Source organism: Phalacrocorax carbo, chromosome 4 (genome assembly GCF_963921805.1).
Source record: "Phalacrocorax carbo chromosome 4, bPhaCar2.1, whole genome shotgun sequence".
NCBI lineage: Eukaryota > Metazoa > Chordata > Aves > Suliformes > Phalacrocoracidae > Phalacrocorax > Phalacrocorax carbo.
The window spans coordinates 47184836-47202715 of record NC_087516.1 but is presented as its reverse complement, the minus strand read 5'-3'; the positions used below and the strand labels follow the sequence as shown (position 1 = coordinate 47202715).

Here is a 17880-nt window from a genome sequence, read left to right as displayed (position 1 = left end):
GGCTCAACTCATTTTGTGGTGAGAGAGAGATGATGACACAAGTACAGACAGAAGCTAGTACAGAAATTCCTGGTGAGATGACTCAAATGAAACTAAACTCATCATGAATTAGTGATGGATAAAGGGCGTCAAACTGCCTGCTTCTTATGTGTTCAGCATATGTACTTATATCGACCTCTGAGTACCTGAAGCTTTGAGACCTTTCTTTGTCTCTGGAAAGGAGAATTAAGACAATTTAATAATGAAAAGAAAAGGAATTGCAATGCAAGATCAGTATCTTTTCCTACATAGATATTCCTCATCTTTTTTAACAACAACAACAAGAAAAAACATATACCAGCAAAAGACCATTTAATAGCAAATTCATTGTCACAGTCACAGTAGTGCTACACTGCTTCTTCTTCTGTAGGATACGTGTGTGTGTCCGTGTGTGTGTGTGGTGCATAGCAACAGACTTTGTGCCAAACTGGAAAACGTTAAATTTAGCTTGCAGTAAATAATATAGCTGGAACCCATCTTGAAAAAATAATGCCCTTTATATTTGAAAATGAATTGTCTGGATAGGTTTAAGCCTTCCTGCGTATAAACTCTTCTGGTTTGGTTACGGCAGTTAAAAATATGCTTTTCTGGTATACCTGGCAGGCGGCTACATCCAAATGTCATCCTAATGAAGACTAGGGAAAATTTTAAAAAAAAATTTTAAAACTCTATTTTTTTTTTCCTGCATTCCTGCTTGCCATCCCAGCGCGCTCCCTCCGAGGGAGGCGTTTGGGCCGAGGCACCGGGCGCCGGGTACGGGGGGATACAACCCGTCCCCCGGCGGCGGCGGGGTCGGGACGGGACACGGGGCCCGGTCCTGGGGGGGCCTCCGCGGCCCCCGGCCGGGCTCCCCGCCGCTCCCCGGGGCGGGGCCGCGCCGCCGCTCCCCGGGGCCCCGCCGCAGCGCCCCTGTCCGCGGTGCTGAAGGGCTGGCGGCGGCGGCCGCGCGCGAAGGGGCGGGGCGCGGCGGCGGCGAAAGGGGCGGGAAGGAGGGGCGCGCTCCCGCCGGCCTGGCCACTCGCGCAGGCGCGCCGCCGCCGCCCCGCCGGCTGCGCCGCCCGCTCGTTGAGTGCGAAGGAGCGCGGGCGAGCGCCTGTGAGGGCAGGGCCGGGCGGCGGGCGCGCTCCGGCAGCGGGAGCACAGCGGCGCCGCCGCCAACGGCACGCCGCCACCACCCCCCACCTCCGCCCCCCCCCCCCCCCCCCTTATTTCCGGAGCCGGGACGAGGACCGGAGCGGCGGCAGCAGCTCTCGGCGTGGGCAACGGCTTCTCTGGCTCCTGCCGCCCGCCGAGGGCTTATTCCCGTTTCCTTCCCCCCGTGGTTGGCTTGCTCCCGCCGGCTGCTCGCCCGGCGCGCAGGGGATCTAATTTACTGAGGAGCGGGCTCCGCGGAGGAGGAGGAGGAGGAGGAGGACAAGGAAGAAGAAAGGGCTGTTTCCGTGGCTTTGTGGATGCTCTACTTTTCCTGGAAATGCAAAAGATTATGCATATTTCTGTCTTCCTGGCTCCTGTGTTGTGGGGACTGATCTGGGGGGTCACTTCTAACAGCATACAGATCGGTAGGTGCCCGGGCGCCGCCGGGGGACCTCGCTCCCCTCCCGGCCGCTCTCCCGCTCCCTCAGCCCCGCCGGTGCCGCTCGGGCATTCCTGTCATGTAGCCGCGAGCACAGCCCCGCCGCGGTAACCGGCAGGTCCCCCCGGCAGCCGTGCCCGGCGCCTTCCCCCGAGCCGCACCTCCCCTCCCGCCGCGTCCCCGGGCTCCGCCGCGGCGGCCGGGACCGGCACGGCGGGGACCTGCCGCCGGCATCGCGCCGGCAGCGCTGTCCGAGCAGCGGAGCCCGCCGGCACCCCCGCCCTGCCCAGCCCGGCCCCGGCGGCGGGCGGGGACGGGGCCCCGGCGCTGCTCTGCCCGTTCCCCCGCCCGCCTGATATGCCTCTGTGTGTGTTTCCCCGCAGGGGGGCTGTTCCCGAGGGGCGCCGATCAGGAGTACAGCGCGTTTCGGGTAGGGATGGTTCAGTTTTCCACCTCGGAGTTCAGGCTGACTCCCCACATCGACAACCTGGAGGTGGCCAACAGCTTCGCCGTCACCAACGCCTGTGAGTAACGCAACGCCGCCAGCCCGCTGCCGGCGGCGGGGCGCCGGTGTGTGTCGGTGCGGCGTGGGGGGTCTGTGGCGTGGTGTGGTGTGGCGGGACACGGCGCTGCGCCGCCGCCGAGCAGGTGCGGGAGCGCCCGGACTCGGTCTCGGCCTCGGCCCCGGGGAAACGGGGCGCGGGGTCTCCGTGCGCCTCCCCAGCCTTCACGGAGCTTTAAAATGGTTCCTGCCGCCCTCGCCCGCCCGCCGGCTCTCCCCGCGCCTTACATCGGGCTGCGCGGCCGCCGGGGCGCCTCCCCCCGCCGCCGGGGCTGCCCGCGGGCTCTGCCGCGGCTGCGGAGCCGGCCCGTCACCCGGCGGTGGCAGCGCTGGGGACCCCTCCCGGCAGCGGGCGAGCGGGGGCGATCAGCCATTTTACGCCGCGCCGCGCTCCATCTCGCCGCCCCGGGGCCTCCCCCTCGCCGCCCCCGAGGCCTCGCCGGGAGCCCGCCGCCCCCGAGGCTTCTGCGGCTGCCGTCGACGGGGGAGCGGGCGGGCAGGTGGACGGCGGGGCTGTGCCCTGGCTCCGCCTCCGGCGAGGCAGGGCCCGGCCGCGGGCGTGCGGCGGGGAGCGGAGCACATGCGGTGCTCGGGGAGGCGACGGGGAGGGTGCTGCGCGGTCGCCCCGGGGCGGAGGGGCTATGTCCCGCAGTGGGGTCTGCTGCTGCCCGCCGCTTGGTGGCTGCCCCCGACAAGGCGTGCGATGAGGGGGCAGCGGGCTCTGCCCGTGTCGGTGCCGAGGGCTGGGAGCCTGAGGCAGTCGTTCCCGGAGCGAGGGGAGGGTGGCCGCCTTGCCCCGCTGCCCTGCCTGAGGTGCCCGGTGCAAGCGAAAGCGGGGGCCCCGCGGCGGCGCGGCCGGCGAGGAGGAGCGAGCCCGCCCTTGTGCCGTGCTGGCCGCTCCCGCCGAGCTACGGCGCATCGGCCGCCCGGTGCTGCGCTCCTCCGGCGTTGCCTCGTCCCTCCTAGGGACGAGCCGCGGGGGATGCTACTTCTGGAGGTTAGCTGTCAGCGAGAGCAGTTTGCCTCCATTGGCCACCTTTTTTTTTATTTTCTTCCCTAATTTAGCAACGTTACGGTAGGTGTGGTGGTGCTGAACAGGGGCCTCTCGGCACAGACTCTGGGATAGGTGATGCAAGAGTTCAGCCCAAGGAGCTTTACTGAAAGCATGTATGAGGCATGGCAGGCATGAGGCATATATGAGGATGGGAGGGTATAGCACACGCAGCTGAAGTCAAAAAAGGTCAGAGCGCATAACCAGCCACAGTCAGGCTACTTTCCTAATCTTTGCAAACTGTCTGGGGAGCTCGTGCTTTCTTAGGTAATGAGGGCTTCCAGCAACCTGAACTGCATGTGCCTAGTGTTTGCAGTATGTGTTACTGGGACTGTTGGTGAAGTAAGGGGTTGTGTGGCGATCTAGATGGCATTCTGCAAAAAGGAGACAGGTCTTTCAGTGTTTCTCAATTCTCTGAAGTAAAGGAAATCCTGAAAATAATTTGTGTAAAATGCCTGATTTTTTTTTTTCTACTAGTAGTAGAGACAGACAGGTATAGCCAGGTGGTCTTTGCAAAAGTAAAGCGTTCATACTTTTCTCAAATCTCATCCAGATTTTTATCAGTGTTTGTGAGCGTGCATCAGCCTTGTTCTCGAGCTTAGCGGCCCTCTGTGGAGAGCTCTCATAATAATCAGATGACATGTGTAGACTGCAGGGATGGACTTGGAGACTTTGGGCAGAAGGGAGATGCTATCCACGTCTCGGGTTTCCCTTTCTCTGAACCTTGTCCAAGGCTTCCATTTTCAAGCAGTTTGAAGAGCACCACAGTAAGACATGTATTCACTTTTTCATCACCTCAGTCACTATTGACAGTTTAGTAAAGTTATCTTGTCAATTGGATTTAAGTGACTAGTGAATGTATAGTGTAGTACTTTCTTGATTACCTTCCAAGAAACGTTTGACTGGAGAGCAAGGAATTCTGAAGGCAAATAACTGCCATATAAGAAGCAGAATTAAGCAGCTGATTGCAGAGCGCTGCATACGCAAATGGTTAAGGAGGATCCATCTTTTTTCTGTTCCCTTTATGCTTGTTCTCATTTGAAATACTGAAAAATCTGCAGGTTGGTGGTTTTTTTTTTCCAAATAGTCTACAAAGCACCCATGTCAAAACCCAGCACTATCAACAGTGAAACAATGCAGGTGTAAAAGAAGGTCACGAAAATGTAGGGTATGATGATGCTGAAGATGCTTCAGTAATTAGCCAAGTGTTTCACTCCAGCATGGTGATTTTCCTTCACAGAAAGGTGGTGGCTGGCTTATACCGTAATAGAGGTAATGACCTTTTTCTGCCCTAAGAATAACAAATAACGGCAATTGGAATATTTCATCTTCTGATCTAAAAACACAGAGTCAGCCCAGCCTCAGGCCGCAGAAGCTCTGGATGATGCTGTGGGAGGCACGGCATGCAGCCCTCTGCCCGTGGCAGGGTGGCAGCTGGCCTGGGGGCCCGCCACTGCCGCCCTGCTGGGGGTGTCCCTGCCTCCCTCCTGCCACTTGGTAACCACAGGGAAACTGGGGCGTACAGTGCCATCTGCTTTAAAACCAAACAAAAAACCCACTGTAAAACTAGTTAAAGGGATCTTCAAACTTCATCAGCACTTGCTCAGAGTTCATTCAAGGAGCAAACGGTTTTCCGGTGAATGAGTTTTACTGCTGGAGCTACTTTTAAATTAGGTTCCTAAACTTGCAGAAAAGAGGAGGCGGAGGTCATGTACCACAGAGGGATGTCTGAAACAGTGTAAGACTACTGAGTCATTTAAAGGGAACCAGAAGGTGTGTGTAGCAGAGGAGCAGTGGAGGCTCTGTGAGTGGGTAGCCTTAATGCACGAATGCATCTGTAAGAAATAGTTACTTTAGGTTGCTAGACTGTTGCAAGCCTTGTGCAAAGCTGTGTTGACAGGTCATCAGAGTAGCTGTTGGAATCTAATTGCAGTTTGACACCTTGCAAGTGGGTGTCACTAGGAGGCTTAATGGTTTTGATGGACACATGGTGCAGTCTTTCTTCAGACTGATGGCACAATTAAGAAAAACATTCACTGCCGTGACGTGACTACTGTTATATCCTTCAAGAAATAGGCTAGACTTAGTCCTCTTTGAGAATTCTTGGTGATTCAGAGGGTTACAGGCCAGGTTGTAAAGGCAAATGTTAACAAAGTGGTTCACTCTAACAGAACCTCTTTGGCTGTTAACAGCTGGGGCAGAGGTGCAGCGCTGCAAGTGATTCATAGGACGGAATTGGAAGGGGTCCAAGCCACTGGACTTTGTTGTCCTTCAGCACAGTGTAACTGAGTCTAGTCTAACTGGAGAAGTGCTGACCATCAACGACATCAGATTTTTTTCTTCAAAAGAAGAAAAGAGGAAACCGGTGAAGATGAAATCCTTTCCTCTTAAATCACCAACCCAAACAAGGGATAGCTGTATTATGTACTCACATATTTTTTCACTGAAAGGATATTTGAATCACCTAAAGAGAGGTTTCCTATGGAGTACTATAAAACCTCTATAACTGTAAGAAGTTTTTGTATAGTAGTTTCAGCACAGAGGTAATGTATGCATGATCTTGGATGTTTAATCCTGCTGGCTCAAGAGCCAGTGTTGAGCTTTTCTGTTTTAAATCAAGACTTACAGCTCTGCAGGGATCACTGCACCATGACATTATGACAAGGGGATGCTGATTCATGCGTAAACCTTACATCCTTTCATTACATCTTTAAGCAGGAGCTTTGAAAACCTATGAATATCTAGGATGTTGCAACTTGGTAGTCATGGCAAAGGTTTTCCCGGACATTTTGGAATATAATGCTATAGACTGCATTCTTAAAGAAATAGAATTCAGCATACTGATGGCAAAATGATTAAAGAATAAGAAGAAAACCCATATATCCTGTAGTGGTAAAGATGGGAGAAATTTAGGCATGTTTGTTTAAATTAAAATTATTGTGGACCAAGCCCAAATATATTTCACAATAAATTATTAGAATTGATTTTGAAGGAAAGGAGGAATTCAATAAATGCTTATATTTCAGTTCATTCGTATTCCTACTCCTTCTCATTTCCTTTTCACTATAAAACATTTCTCAGGCTCAGTGAGCAGATGTGAAGTAGATTCTGTACCCCCTTGTAATTAAAATGGACAAGATCAGATGGTTTCTGTAGTAAAATGATACAATAAAACCAGGATGTAGCCTCAAATAGGAGCTCTTGTGCTTTTGCTGATCTCAAAACGTTTCTCCCCTCAAAATCAAGCTCTGTAGCAAACTTTAAACATTCCTCTACTCCTGAGAGTTATCTGTAAGGAAACCTGAGATATTTATTGTGTGACAGTGCTGTCTTTGCTGTGCATCTCTGCTTCTGCCTCACAGAGCATTTCCACACAGCCGTGATCCAGAATATGGGCAGATACAGATACGACAGTTTTGGCTTTGCTACTTGGCTTTTCAGACTTTTCTTATGCAATTATTGCATTGATTTTTGTCCATATATCTGAAATAAAAATTTACCATGCAGTTTTGAATATAGTATGAATATGTATTTTACTCTTACAAAGCTTAAAGTGAGTTATACTTAATAACAGTTTGTGAGCAGCATATCAATCAAGCCTCAAATATACCAATCAAGCTCTTAAATCAACCAGTATTATCAATCTCTTCAATATATTCATATGTTTATATATGCTTTTATTTATATTTAAGATATGAAAGTGTAGTGACTTTTTTCTCTTTATGCCAATGAAAGCTTTAATTTACACCGACTTTGATAGGACTATTGACTGCACATAGCTGGGCATGTACTTAACTCCTGTACATAAGACTTACTGTACTATCCAGCGTGTGTTACACACCCTAAACCAAAGGCCACTGCATCAGGTGATACTGTTACTGCCGATTTCTTTAGTTCTTTTATCAAGCTTCTCATGATCAAAATATTTTTGAGAATTAAGGCATGTTTAATATATAAATAATTGGTTTTGAACAGTTGATAATTACTTGGGAAGTATATAATAACTGGGAACATATTATTAGTTTGAAAATGCATTAAACAGGTAAAGACTATTCTATTACTGTTATGCAGAAAGTGAGGATAATCAGCACAATTAATTTATCAGGCATCTTCTGTGAGAGCATGATTAAATTTTTTTAAAAAAATTGTATCCAGGAAAATATGATTTTGTATTAATAATTCTGTATTATGTGCTGGTAGGACTAATTTTTTAGGAAACTAAAAGGAGGAAATGACCCACAGTAAACATAAATGTGTGTATATATGTGTCTGTGTATACACATACATATGTATATATAAATGTACATACATATGTACTTCTGTAGTGAAGAATAGTTTATTTTGAATGTCACATAAATAAAAAGCAGGCCATTAGTTAAACCCTGCAATCCATTTTCTGGGAGGATTATCTCAGAGCTCTTCCTAGTAAGATAATTTATCACTTTAAGACAGTGTTATCACCCCTGTGAATTGAGTGCATGAATTACTGATATTTTTTTTTATACTGAAGGTTCATGCCTATATTCTGGAACCCATGTCACTGCGACTGAAGCCAAGGAATGTCAGGTCAGGCCAAATATAACTCTGAAAAGATACCTGAATAAGTGAAAAATTTAGTTGTATATATCAAACTCTCTATATATGTGTATGTGAATGGGCTTCTCATATCCCAATTAAATGGAAGTTTCATTTCTGAAATGAACAGGATTTTTCCGTTATTTTGTAATCGATAGTTGCATCTGTCAGAACATGAATACAGCAGCATCTGCTTTCAGAAGATTCATTCCTTTTGCCATACAGATTTCTGAAAAGGTATAGGGCAAAAGCCTGAATGTTCTTGTAGAAATATGTAGGTTTGTGGAGCATTATTAGTGTTTTGTCCTGAAACCTTCATGTTTTCCTTCAACAAGTTAATAAAAAAGTCTGCCTTGACAAGTACATATTAGATGTAAATTTGTTAAAACTGAAAAAGGGCTTTGATTTAAATGAATAAGTCCTTCCAATAATGAATTATTTATGGATAAACAATAAGGAGCATATTGTAAAACAGATCAACATCAAGGAGTAAAAGCAGGTTTTAGATAGCCACATGTTGAACAAATTTATATTGCACTTTCTAAAATCAATAACTGCTTAAAGTACTGCTATTGTATTTATTTGTGTGCAGTCAAAGTGTTATAGATGTCTTTTGAAATACTGTTTACTTTTCCTTATCTGTATCTAGGCCCACCATAGAACAGTTCTGATTTTCTAATGCAACACTGCTGTGCCCCCTTGTTTAACAATTATTCCTTAATGGATCTTTGATTCTTTTTTTCTTCTTTTCTTTTTCATGGTTTTAAGAAAGGTTCTGAAATCAGGCAGTTTATGGGGAGATTACCTTTTTCCACCTAAAGTTCCCATTTGGGAAATTAATATAGAGTTAACATTTCTGTCCTGAATCTGATTTAATGTACAGATACTTAATGCATTTTCCTGTGGCTGGTCGCTTTATAAGAGTGTAAAAGAATTTTACAAGAAAAAGATACTACTTATGATTCTGCAATGGGGTGTGGTTCAGCTCCAGCTACTACTATCTCCCACCACTTACTCCCAAACCTATCTCAGAGGAATTAATAGGATTTTTTTGAGGATTGAAATGTTACATGCAGTTCAACTACAGGTGATGGAATCAAGCACAAGATATTTCTTAGTTCAACCCTAATCTACTATTTTATTTGATATCAGAGGAAGGATATTCAGGTCTGTATTCATTAACTGAAATCAGGGTGTGATAACTTTGTATGTTTGGGGTGCTGGGTCTGTAACTGAATTGCCAGTCCCTTCAGCTAGTCCATGAATGACTTGCTGGGCTTTACTGTACATGGAAATAGTATCTTCATTACTTAACTACAGAAAGTAAACATGCTTACATTTCACTGTTGAAAAGAAAGAGTACTTCGCCATTTGTGTTTTAAAGTGGACATATTTTCTCCAAATGATTCTTCAATGAACAAGAGTAGACAGATTTTTGTAAAATGTTCATGTTGGCCCTGACTCATAAATGCATACTCACACAACTGGTAGAAGAGTTTCAAAGCTCAATAATGGACAGTGTCTAATTATATGGAACGTTCAAAATAGATATATGAACATGTGCTTGCTATGCTATCCCACCTATTCAGTTTAATCTCAGTTTCAGGTAGTTAATATTGCATTGATTCGATGCTGCAATTTTTCAGGGTGCTGTGGTTAAGACTGTCATAACACTGTAATTTATTCTCAGTATAAATGTGTTTAAAAGTTTAAAAATGACTTGGGGTGGAAAAGATGCCTCTGTTTATTGCAAATGTAGCGAACTGGTTTTCTTTCACACACTTTGAAAATTACAAATAACATATTCTGTCTAAACGCTCAGTATGGTAGATAATTTAAACAACAATCTGTTTGGTAATGTGGAGATTTTCTTATCTCATATATAGAGAAAACTGCTTTCAGAGGTCACGTCAGCAACAGGGCTGGAGAGCTCAGCAGAACAGTTTTGCAACTGCTTTGCAGCCTAGAGAAGGGATTTGTTTTATTTTCTTTGCATTTCTGCCTTTTCTGAATGTATTTGGTAGTTGTAGGACCCTGGTCTATATCCATAAAATAAAAAGACTAATGTTGTTTGCCATCCCATGTAATGGGGATTGAAAATATTTTAATGTGTTGTATTCCCTTGTATGTGTGTGAACTGTCTCAGAACGTCTGCTAATGAAAGAGACCACACAGCTCTGAGCAAGTCAGAGTAATTTGTTCAATAATCTCATAAATCTTTGAAATTGAGAATGTTGAGGGTTAGCTTGCTCAAGATGTACCTCCCTGATGCCAGTTATGAGTTGTTTTTGACAAAATGTCTTCCAAGCCAAAATGCTGGGGTTTTTTTTGTTTGTTTTTCCCTTGTATGTGTGTAGCAAATCCCATAATGCCTTAATAGCACAGTCTCAGAGGGCGTGTTTGGTACGAATGTGGGATCTTGCAAGCAGCAAAACTTTCCTGTGTGATTGTGCCTTGTGCAGATGTGCTGGTATCAGGGAGTTTATTCCAGGTGTGATACTTGAAAAACAGGGTAAATAATCTGCATGGCTAATGCATACCAAGCTGATACTTATATAAGCTACAGCCATGTTACTTATAGCAGAAGTAGGATTGATCCACACCAGAATGACAGTGAATGGTTAGGAGAATCATCCAGGGTTTAACCTGGTTATTTCCTATTCTGTCCATGTCAGGCAGAGGATCTGAATTTAACCCTTTGTCCTTCACAGTTGAATGCCCTTAGTGCTGGGCCATTTTGGTTTTGACATTAGTCTCCCTCTCTGTCTGTCCCTCGTCACATTTTTCCTGCCTCAATTCATTTTTGGTGAAACAAATCTCAGTAATCTTAATTCTGTCCGGATGCAGGAAAGGGGAAAAGTAACTTCTAGGTTTTCGGAGCAGGAAGACAATTTCTTGCCCTTTGTTTTTGTTACGATAAAGCATAAAGGCAAAAAAAAATTTACAATGTTAGGAAAATTCAGTTATATTAAAGAGTTGCTCCATTAACAAATATTAACTGGCCAGATTTATACATAGCTTTACACTTCTGAAGCCATTTTGAATGAACACCTGGAAACATAATCATGTAATTTTATTATATTTAAAGACCAGATGGATTTGAGGGATCAGGAAATAGATGAGAATATGAGTCACTATATATTATAAATTGCAGTATAAATGTGGTTTTAATTTCACTCACAGCCTTACATCTGCCCCATTTTAAGGTGCTTTCATTTGGTGAGAGTGGATCATGCTGAAATTCTGAAAAGTCATGACTGAAAAGTCATTCAGTCCTTTTACTGACTAATCGGATTAGTTCATGTATTCAGCCACCTGATCCCATAGTCTGGGACTCCAGAGTAGTAAGGCCAGGCTATTTTTGCTCAGTCAAATAAATGGTCAAGCTTCCACTGATGGTAGTAGGAACAAAACCACATCCAAAATTCATATTATTTCTTTTTCTGTGTGAGCGTGGAGGACTGATTTAATTTTTTGTATATGGAAGGAGGCAGGGATTAAACAATTCCTAAAAAGTGCTGAAATGTTTGAGCATCTACTGGACCTACAGAATATACTTTCCACACTTTACAGTACATGCTTATATATGACCCTGTTTGCTGTGTTTTTTTGTTTTTGTTTTTTTTTAAGTATCACACATTTCTTAAGTGCTTTGTCAGGATTCAGTATGGAAACCATAGAAAAATTATTAGACCATTTCAATTCAGTATAAATATGTAACTAGAACTGCTAGCTTAGCTAAAAAAGGAAAGGTTCGGTCTGCATTTGTGTGGGTGAAGAGGAAAAACAAAATGCTTGCTCCCTTCCTTTGTTTGCATTTGATCACGGATTTTATTGTTTGGTAAAATCTTTGCATAAATTTGAAATTTTCATTTTTTTTCTTAACTCCTTTTTCATTTGTAGGAAAATGTGGTTTGGCTTGACTTTGTAGAACTCAGTGTACTTTTGCTATAGAAGTAAGCAAGATGTGAGCTGCAAATACTGACTTTTTAGCAAGTGGAGCACTTGATGTTTCTTTGAGCTTATCTCTTTACTTCTATTTCGATATGATAGAAAGAAATGTCTCCATTTGTGGAGGCACTTTAAATTCACTTGCAATTAATACACATGAAGACCTAGTTTGTGATACTTATACTGTGTGACCTCAAGGTGCCACTTCAGGAAATGTGAATGTCCTGTGAGTACTGTTGTAGCACATCTGGCAGCCTATGGGGATGCCTCAGATACCCCAGTGTCTAAAATAAGGCTTGGTACATGTACTTAGTAACCTGAATAATTTCCTGAGTTTCATGAGAAAAGACCCAAACAACTTTTAGGAACTCTGATATTTTTGTAGGCTGTTACATACTGTTGCAATTAGTTGGTGTTTGTAGTGGAAGTCATGACTTCGTTGTTCCAAATAAATATATACTTTCAAGCATACTATATGCCTATTCCAACATCTTGCTAAGAGCCTCCAGTACATTTTGCTTTGTCCTTCTGGAAGCACAAAAAATGGTTCACATCACTTCAGGAGTTTTGTTTTCCTTTCTGCATGGAACTGTTTCTGGCTTCCTTTCGGACCCATCAACAGAGTGTTGCGACTCCTAGCGTTACTTCCCAGTTTCTGGTACGCAGAATCATGGTTTCCTGTGCCTGTGTTTCTGGCGTTATCTTGCACTCCAGGAACTTGCAGTGTTCAATTTTTTTTGCAGTATTTCATTATTACATGACGTCTTGAGATGTATATTTTACAACATGGAGAAGCCATTTTCCAAACTAAGTATCAACTGCCTTAAAACCTAGATGTTTTAGGAAAAAAGTTCACTTCCTGTGTTTCCTTTCTTCATATAGGCAATTTGTTTCAACAACGTAGGTTTAATTCTGAAGTTTTTTTTTTTCTTGTACTTTTCTCAGTTCTTAAACCAGTTCTCCAAAACAAGCGTTGCTACTACAGAATTATTAGAAAGACCATGAAAGTAATTGTGCTAATTATTTCATTTTGACACATTGGTAGTTCTGTAGCAAGAAACTTGTACTGTTGAAATTAAGTGTCTGATTTAGTAAATGTCTTTTGAAACTTCCTGAGGAAGCCTGCAAAGTTTGCAGGAATGTGGTTAACCTAGTCATATCACTGTGTATTGCTTCCCAACTGCGAGCTTAGTTTTGTGCACTGCAATTTAACTATCTTTGCTTTTGGTCTGATTTTTTCTCCTTCTCTTAAAAAAAATCCCAACAAACAACCAAAAAAACCCCACAAACAAACAACTGAATTTTTCTTATTTTTCTGTAGGATTCCTTTTCCTCCTTTCACTTCTGCTGACCAGCTAAGCGTCCCAAAAGTATCTCTTTCAGGAATCCTAAATCCATCTTGTCAGAATTGTCTTCTGCTTTCCAGGTTCAAGTTTGTTAAGAACTCCTTGCTCAGTGGCTGATTTTGTTTAGGATACAGATCTGTTGGGTGATAGTGACATTAGTGATGGATGTAAAGTAGGGTTTTTTCCTTGCTTGCATGTTTGTTTTTCTGAATGCTTTCTGTATTAGAACTCAAGAGATCTCATCTCCCCAAAGCAGCTTCCTAAATATGTATGACAGACCAAAGGAGAGACTGTATAACTTGATAAGCCAGGAAGAGGTATAGCTCACTGTTGATATGCTGTAGGACAGTTTTGAGGAAAAAAGATCTCATGCAGTTCAGATCTGTCCTATCCATTCTTCCAGACTTTTAAGCCGGGGGCAGATATGCACATTGCAGTTTAGGTTCCTTCTGGTATTTCTGGGAATTGCTTGTTCTATAACCCTTGGTAGCTTTGCTGTGAGTCCTTCCTTGCTGTGGTGACATCTCCAGTGCTCTTCCATAAAGTAGGCCAATACAGGGCAGTCCCCAAAGTGGTTTGGAAACTATAGTGCATAACACTGTCATGTGTACAAACTGGGAACTTACAAGAGTCCGGGAATGGCATGAGGCTGGAGGCATCAGTGTTACCCAGACTGAGTGGTGAGAATTAGATGCCTAACAATGAAATTAACAACAGTTAGCACCCAATGGAAAAGAAGTTAAGTCAGCCTAAATGACAGAAAGCTGCTGTTCAGAAGCTTCTAACTGAAACTGTCAAACTAAACCTGTTCCTCTCCCTTCTTGGGTGGCTGACTGCAGCTCTGAGGTAAAGGCAGTGGGATTAATGGCAAGAAGCTACTCTCTCTGCTGTAATGGGTTTAAGTGCTTTGTTTGTACCATGCTCTGGATGCTGTGCAGATCTTCCACTTTTTTGGCTGGAATAGCCCGATAGTGTAGAAAGAAGTGAGAGAGTCTGGTAGCTCAGAGGATAGTGGATAAGAGGAGCTCACTTTTTGCCTTATCTTTGCGGAACACAGTTGGGGCCAGGGCAAGAACGATTTTTTTTTTTTTTAAATCATGTGAAAAGCGCAGCAGTTATATGATCAGGTCTCCTTTACTCTGGGATGTACTAACCTCAAGGTTTCTCATTAGACTCATTTTCTCATTAGACTGAAGTTCTTAATCTTAATTTGTACTAGTAGACCTGTATTTTTGAACCTGATATTGTAGCAGAAAGTATGTATTTTGGCTTCCCTTAAGGACAGATTGCAGTGTGTTTTTTAAATGAGTTTGTTATTACCCTGGAGTTACAGTTTGTGTTCTATATTTTACGTGGTAAAAGTTAACACTGTAAGTTAAGCTGTGCTGGTCATGAGCAACATGGTAGTTGCTCTTCCCATGGGTATAGTTGCTTCATTGTTTCTAGATTAAATTCAGGGTAGGGATTTTAATCTGTAGAGTTCTGTGTATGCTTAGTTCTGGCTGTGTGGATAGAGATTTCTTCTTGTTTAGTTGTTATGGCAGTTGCATTCATGGACACTTAAGCTAACAGGCACTGCATTTAAGGATCAGGATGCTGTTGACAGGTTGTTTTCTATGAAGAATTCTCAACTTTCTATGTGCTTTTCATTGTCTATCAGACAATCTGTTTCATCCAAAGTATTTGCTGAAAGAGCTGGTTGGAAAATGAGAAGAGGAATTATTTTTAGGAATGATATTTTCCTTTGGTCATCAGATAAAATAAGATCAGCTTCATTATTTCTGTATAATCTTCATGCATGGAATGATTAATTCATACCACGCTCCATTTCTATGAAGCGGAAAGTAGGAGATAGCAATAAAGCACTCAGTTTTGTTTTGGGTTTTTTCCCCCCTCTCCCTTTTTCTGGATTACTGAGTACAGAGAATAGAAGTTCCATTTACAGTAAAGTGCATAAGGAAAATATGTTCCTAACACCCTTTAGAGGCACATAATATATACTATGCTAATTTTTCATTTCCTGTGTAGAAACAGGAAGCAAAATTTCAAGAAAAAACAAGCTTACAAATAAAACAGTCTTGTCAAGATCTGGATTATTCATACATAGCATGAAAAGTGAACAATTTAAACCTGGAAGTCAGAATAATAGCATGAATATCTGTAGTGGTATGCTGTTGAATAGCAAGTGAGTGCATCAAGAGAAAAATGAACAGAACAGCCTTGTTCTGGTGTCTGTACCTTTTTACAGGCAATGAAATAGCAGTGATCACAAAATCTTATGCAGCCCTCAGGAATAAGTTTACTAGATTTTCCTTCAAAATCTCTATTCAGTTGATGTAACTCATTCTGACAGCTACTACAGGGCTGAATCCTGAAAGGTTCAGGGTACTGAGCATTCCAGTAACGGCTATCTGTAATTGCAAAAGCTCAGCAGGGCTGTGATTCACAGGATTCATGCGAGTCTTCCCTATGCATTTGACTACAGTTCATCCCATTTTAGTTCACCCATGTAATAATGAAAAACAAAATATACATTAAACGTTTTGAGTTTTAAATTAAGAATAAACATTACAGAGCGTTCACAGATGGCTGAATTAAATGGTGTGTTTTCTATTATAAAGTACTACAGCTGATGACAGGTTGAGGCTGTAGTTCTAATTCCATTATGATATTGACTGGCTACCAGTGCACACTACCATTCTTTCTTTTTTGTGTGCCTGGATTTCCTTCCCATGCAGAAGGGTGTTTCTGAAGGGACAGTCAGTGTTCTGTCACCCCCCACAGATGTCAGCAAGAACTCTTCCCCAGACTGGAGGTGCTCCATAGGGTCTACTGTCCACAGGTTGTCACAGCTGAGCAGAACACACAGTCCTTATTAAAATCATACTATTTGCTTAGGTAGTAATACTACCAGCTCTTAAGGATTAATTTGGATTATTCCAACAATTATACCAATTTAGGCCAAGGATTGGCCTAAATAAACAATCATTAGTAAAAAAAACAGAGGAATTCTGGCAGTTTTCAAGATGGAAATTCCTTTGAACCATTGGTGGTTCTTCAACACAAATATTCTTCTGGAGATTGTTTGAAAACATGACTTAATGAAGAGAAATCTTATTGAACAGAATAGGCTAGAGTGAAGACCTACATATGCACCTGTCTGTCTTTAAAATTATTCCTTCTCAGATTCATTATCTTTGGATCATTAGCCATACATCTACCCTCATGGTGAATGCCATGGAAGTTTTATTTTTTGAGAAATAGTTAATTTTAATCACATCTAGTTGTAATTCATTGTAAGCTGTAGTTACATTTTTAAAAGGAATAATTTCAATGAAATCATCAGCATTGTGGTTGAGTTTTCTGATAAAATGGCAGGTAGCACTTATTGATTTCTCTTAAGATGTAACACCTTGATGGTATTTCTTTCAACGTTTTAAAATCTTTTCACAAGCTCTTTGACAACAAGTGAAACAAACCAAAATGTCTCTCTTCAGAAAATATGCATGTGTACCATTTTGTGGTGAGGATAATCTACCACTTTTTAAGATTCAGGCAACCCATAGAACACAGAATGGTTGTTCACCCTTTATGCATAGTCTAGACAATGTGCACAAGAAGGATTCTTTTTTTTTCCAATGACAATTGAAGCTCATGATATAGTGGGGTTTTTTTCTTTGATTTCTAATTTCATGTTCTGAAACTTGGGAGATTATGCTTATATAGCATAAGATTAACCTACTGCCTGTTTTTTTTTGTAACTGAAAGAGTAAAAACTAGACTGTAGAAAACTAGACTGTAACACTGGAGGAGAGAACTCTTCCCCTCCCTAGCATGACTTTAGACTTGCTTCTAGTAGGCAAAGGTTGCAAGTGGTTGGGTCTTAAAAGTAGAGATGTGTTAGTTTGGAAAAAAAAAAAAAGTGCATGTATAGTGTGAAGGGATTAAGGAGATTTATTATAACTCTTAACCTTGAGTGTCTGGAGTCCTCCAAAGTAGAAGTTACTTTTAAAAGTGTAAGAATAAGAAAACAATTAAACTTGAAAATATTTGTGAAGTCATTTTTTCAATGGCACGTAAAAGAATGTGTGCTATAAAGGAGTACGTGACGGTGATGAAACAATTCATAGTGACTGGATGCGTTATAAATTTTTAATGAGTAATCATTTAGGATTATCTGATTAATGTGAGTGATTTCACCTTTAAATAAGCTTTCTAACCACTTATTTTGTAACTTAAAGTAGTCTTCTGTGACTGCTGATAATGCCTTGTAATGTGCTATCATCTAGTGGGTTTATATCCTTAGTTACTCTAGCTGTACCAGCACTACAACACAGACTTGGCCTTTGCTCTGGAATATCTGATAATAGGAACAGATACGCTCCTACATGCATGTTCTCAGTAATGAAAAAAAGATGCCTTTTCTTGTGCAAAAGAAGATACTTATAAAACACAAAGCAAATTTAATTCAGTTGTCTTTACCTTTAGCTTAATAGAAAGAAATCTCCAGAGAAAGGTATAACAATGCTTTCCTAGTAACATACTAAGATCTTTTTTCTGGTTGCAATACTTTGTGGTTTCATGTTGCATTAATTCTCAGTTTTGTTAATTTCTAAATAAATTCACTAGAAGGAAGAGGGGGAAAATAAAAGTTGCTATGCTATCAAGAAAACACCATACACTTCTCTGACAAAAGATTCTGAATATACTGTCATGTATCCTTCAGGGAAACCGGGTGCACTTTTTCCTATGCTTCTCTAGAATTCTTGTTAATATTAACTTC

The 17880-nt window shown here is 42.7% G+C and overlaps 1 protein-coding gene across 4 annotated transcripts in view; it reads left to right on the top strand.

Moving 5' to 3' along the window:
* Positions 1–1106: 1106 nt before the first annotated feature.
* The window catches only part of GRIA2 (glutamate ionotropic receptor AMPA type subunit 2), a 99472-nt gene continuing 82698 nt past the window's right edge, over positions 1107–17880 (top strand). For 2 of the 4 annotated variants that reach the window (XM_064449814.1, XM_064449813.1), the window contains exons 1-2: positions 1107–1598; positions 1996–2136. In XM_064449814.1, coding sequence (XP_064305884.1) covers positions 1511–1598; positions 1996–2136 — 229 coding nt within the window. In that variant the 5' untranslated portion in view covers positions 1107–1510. The remainder of the gene's footprint in view (positions 1599–1995; positions 2137–17880) is intronic. The other 2 variants (XM_064449812.1, XM_064449811.1) reach the window with 2 other exon arrangements.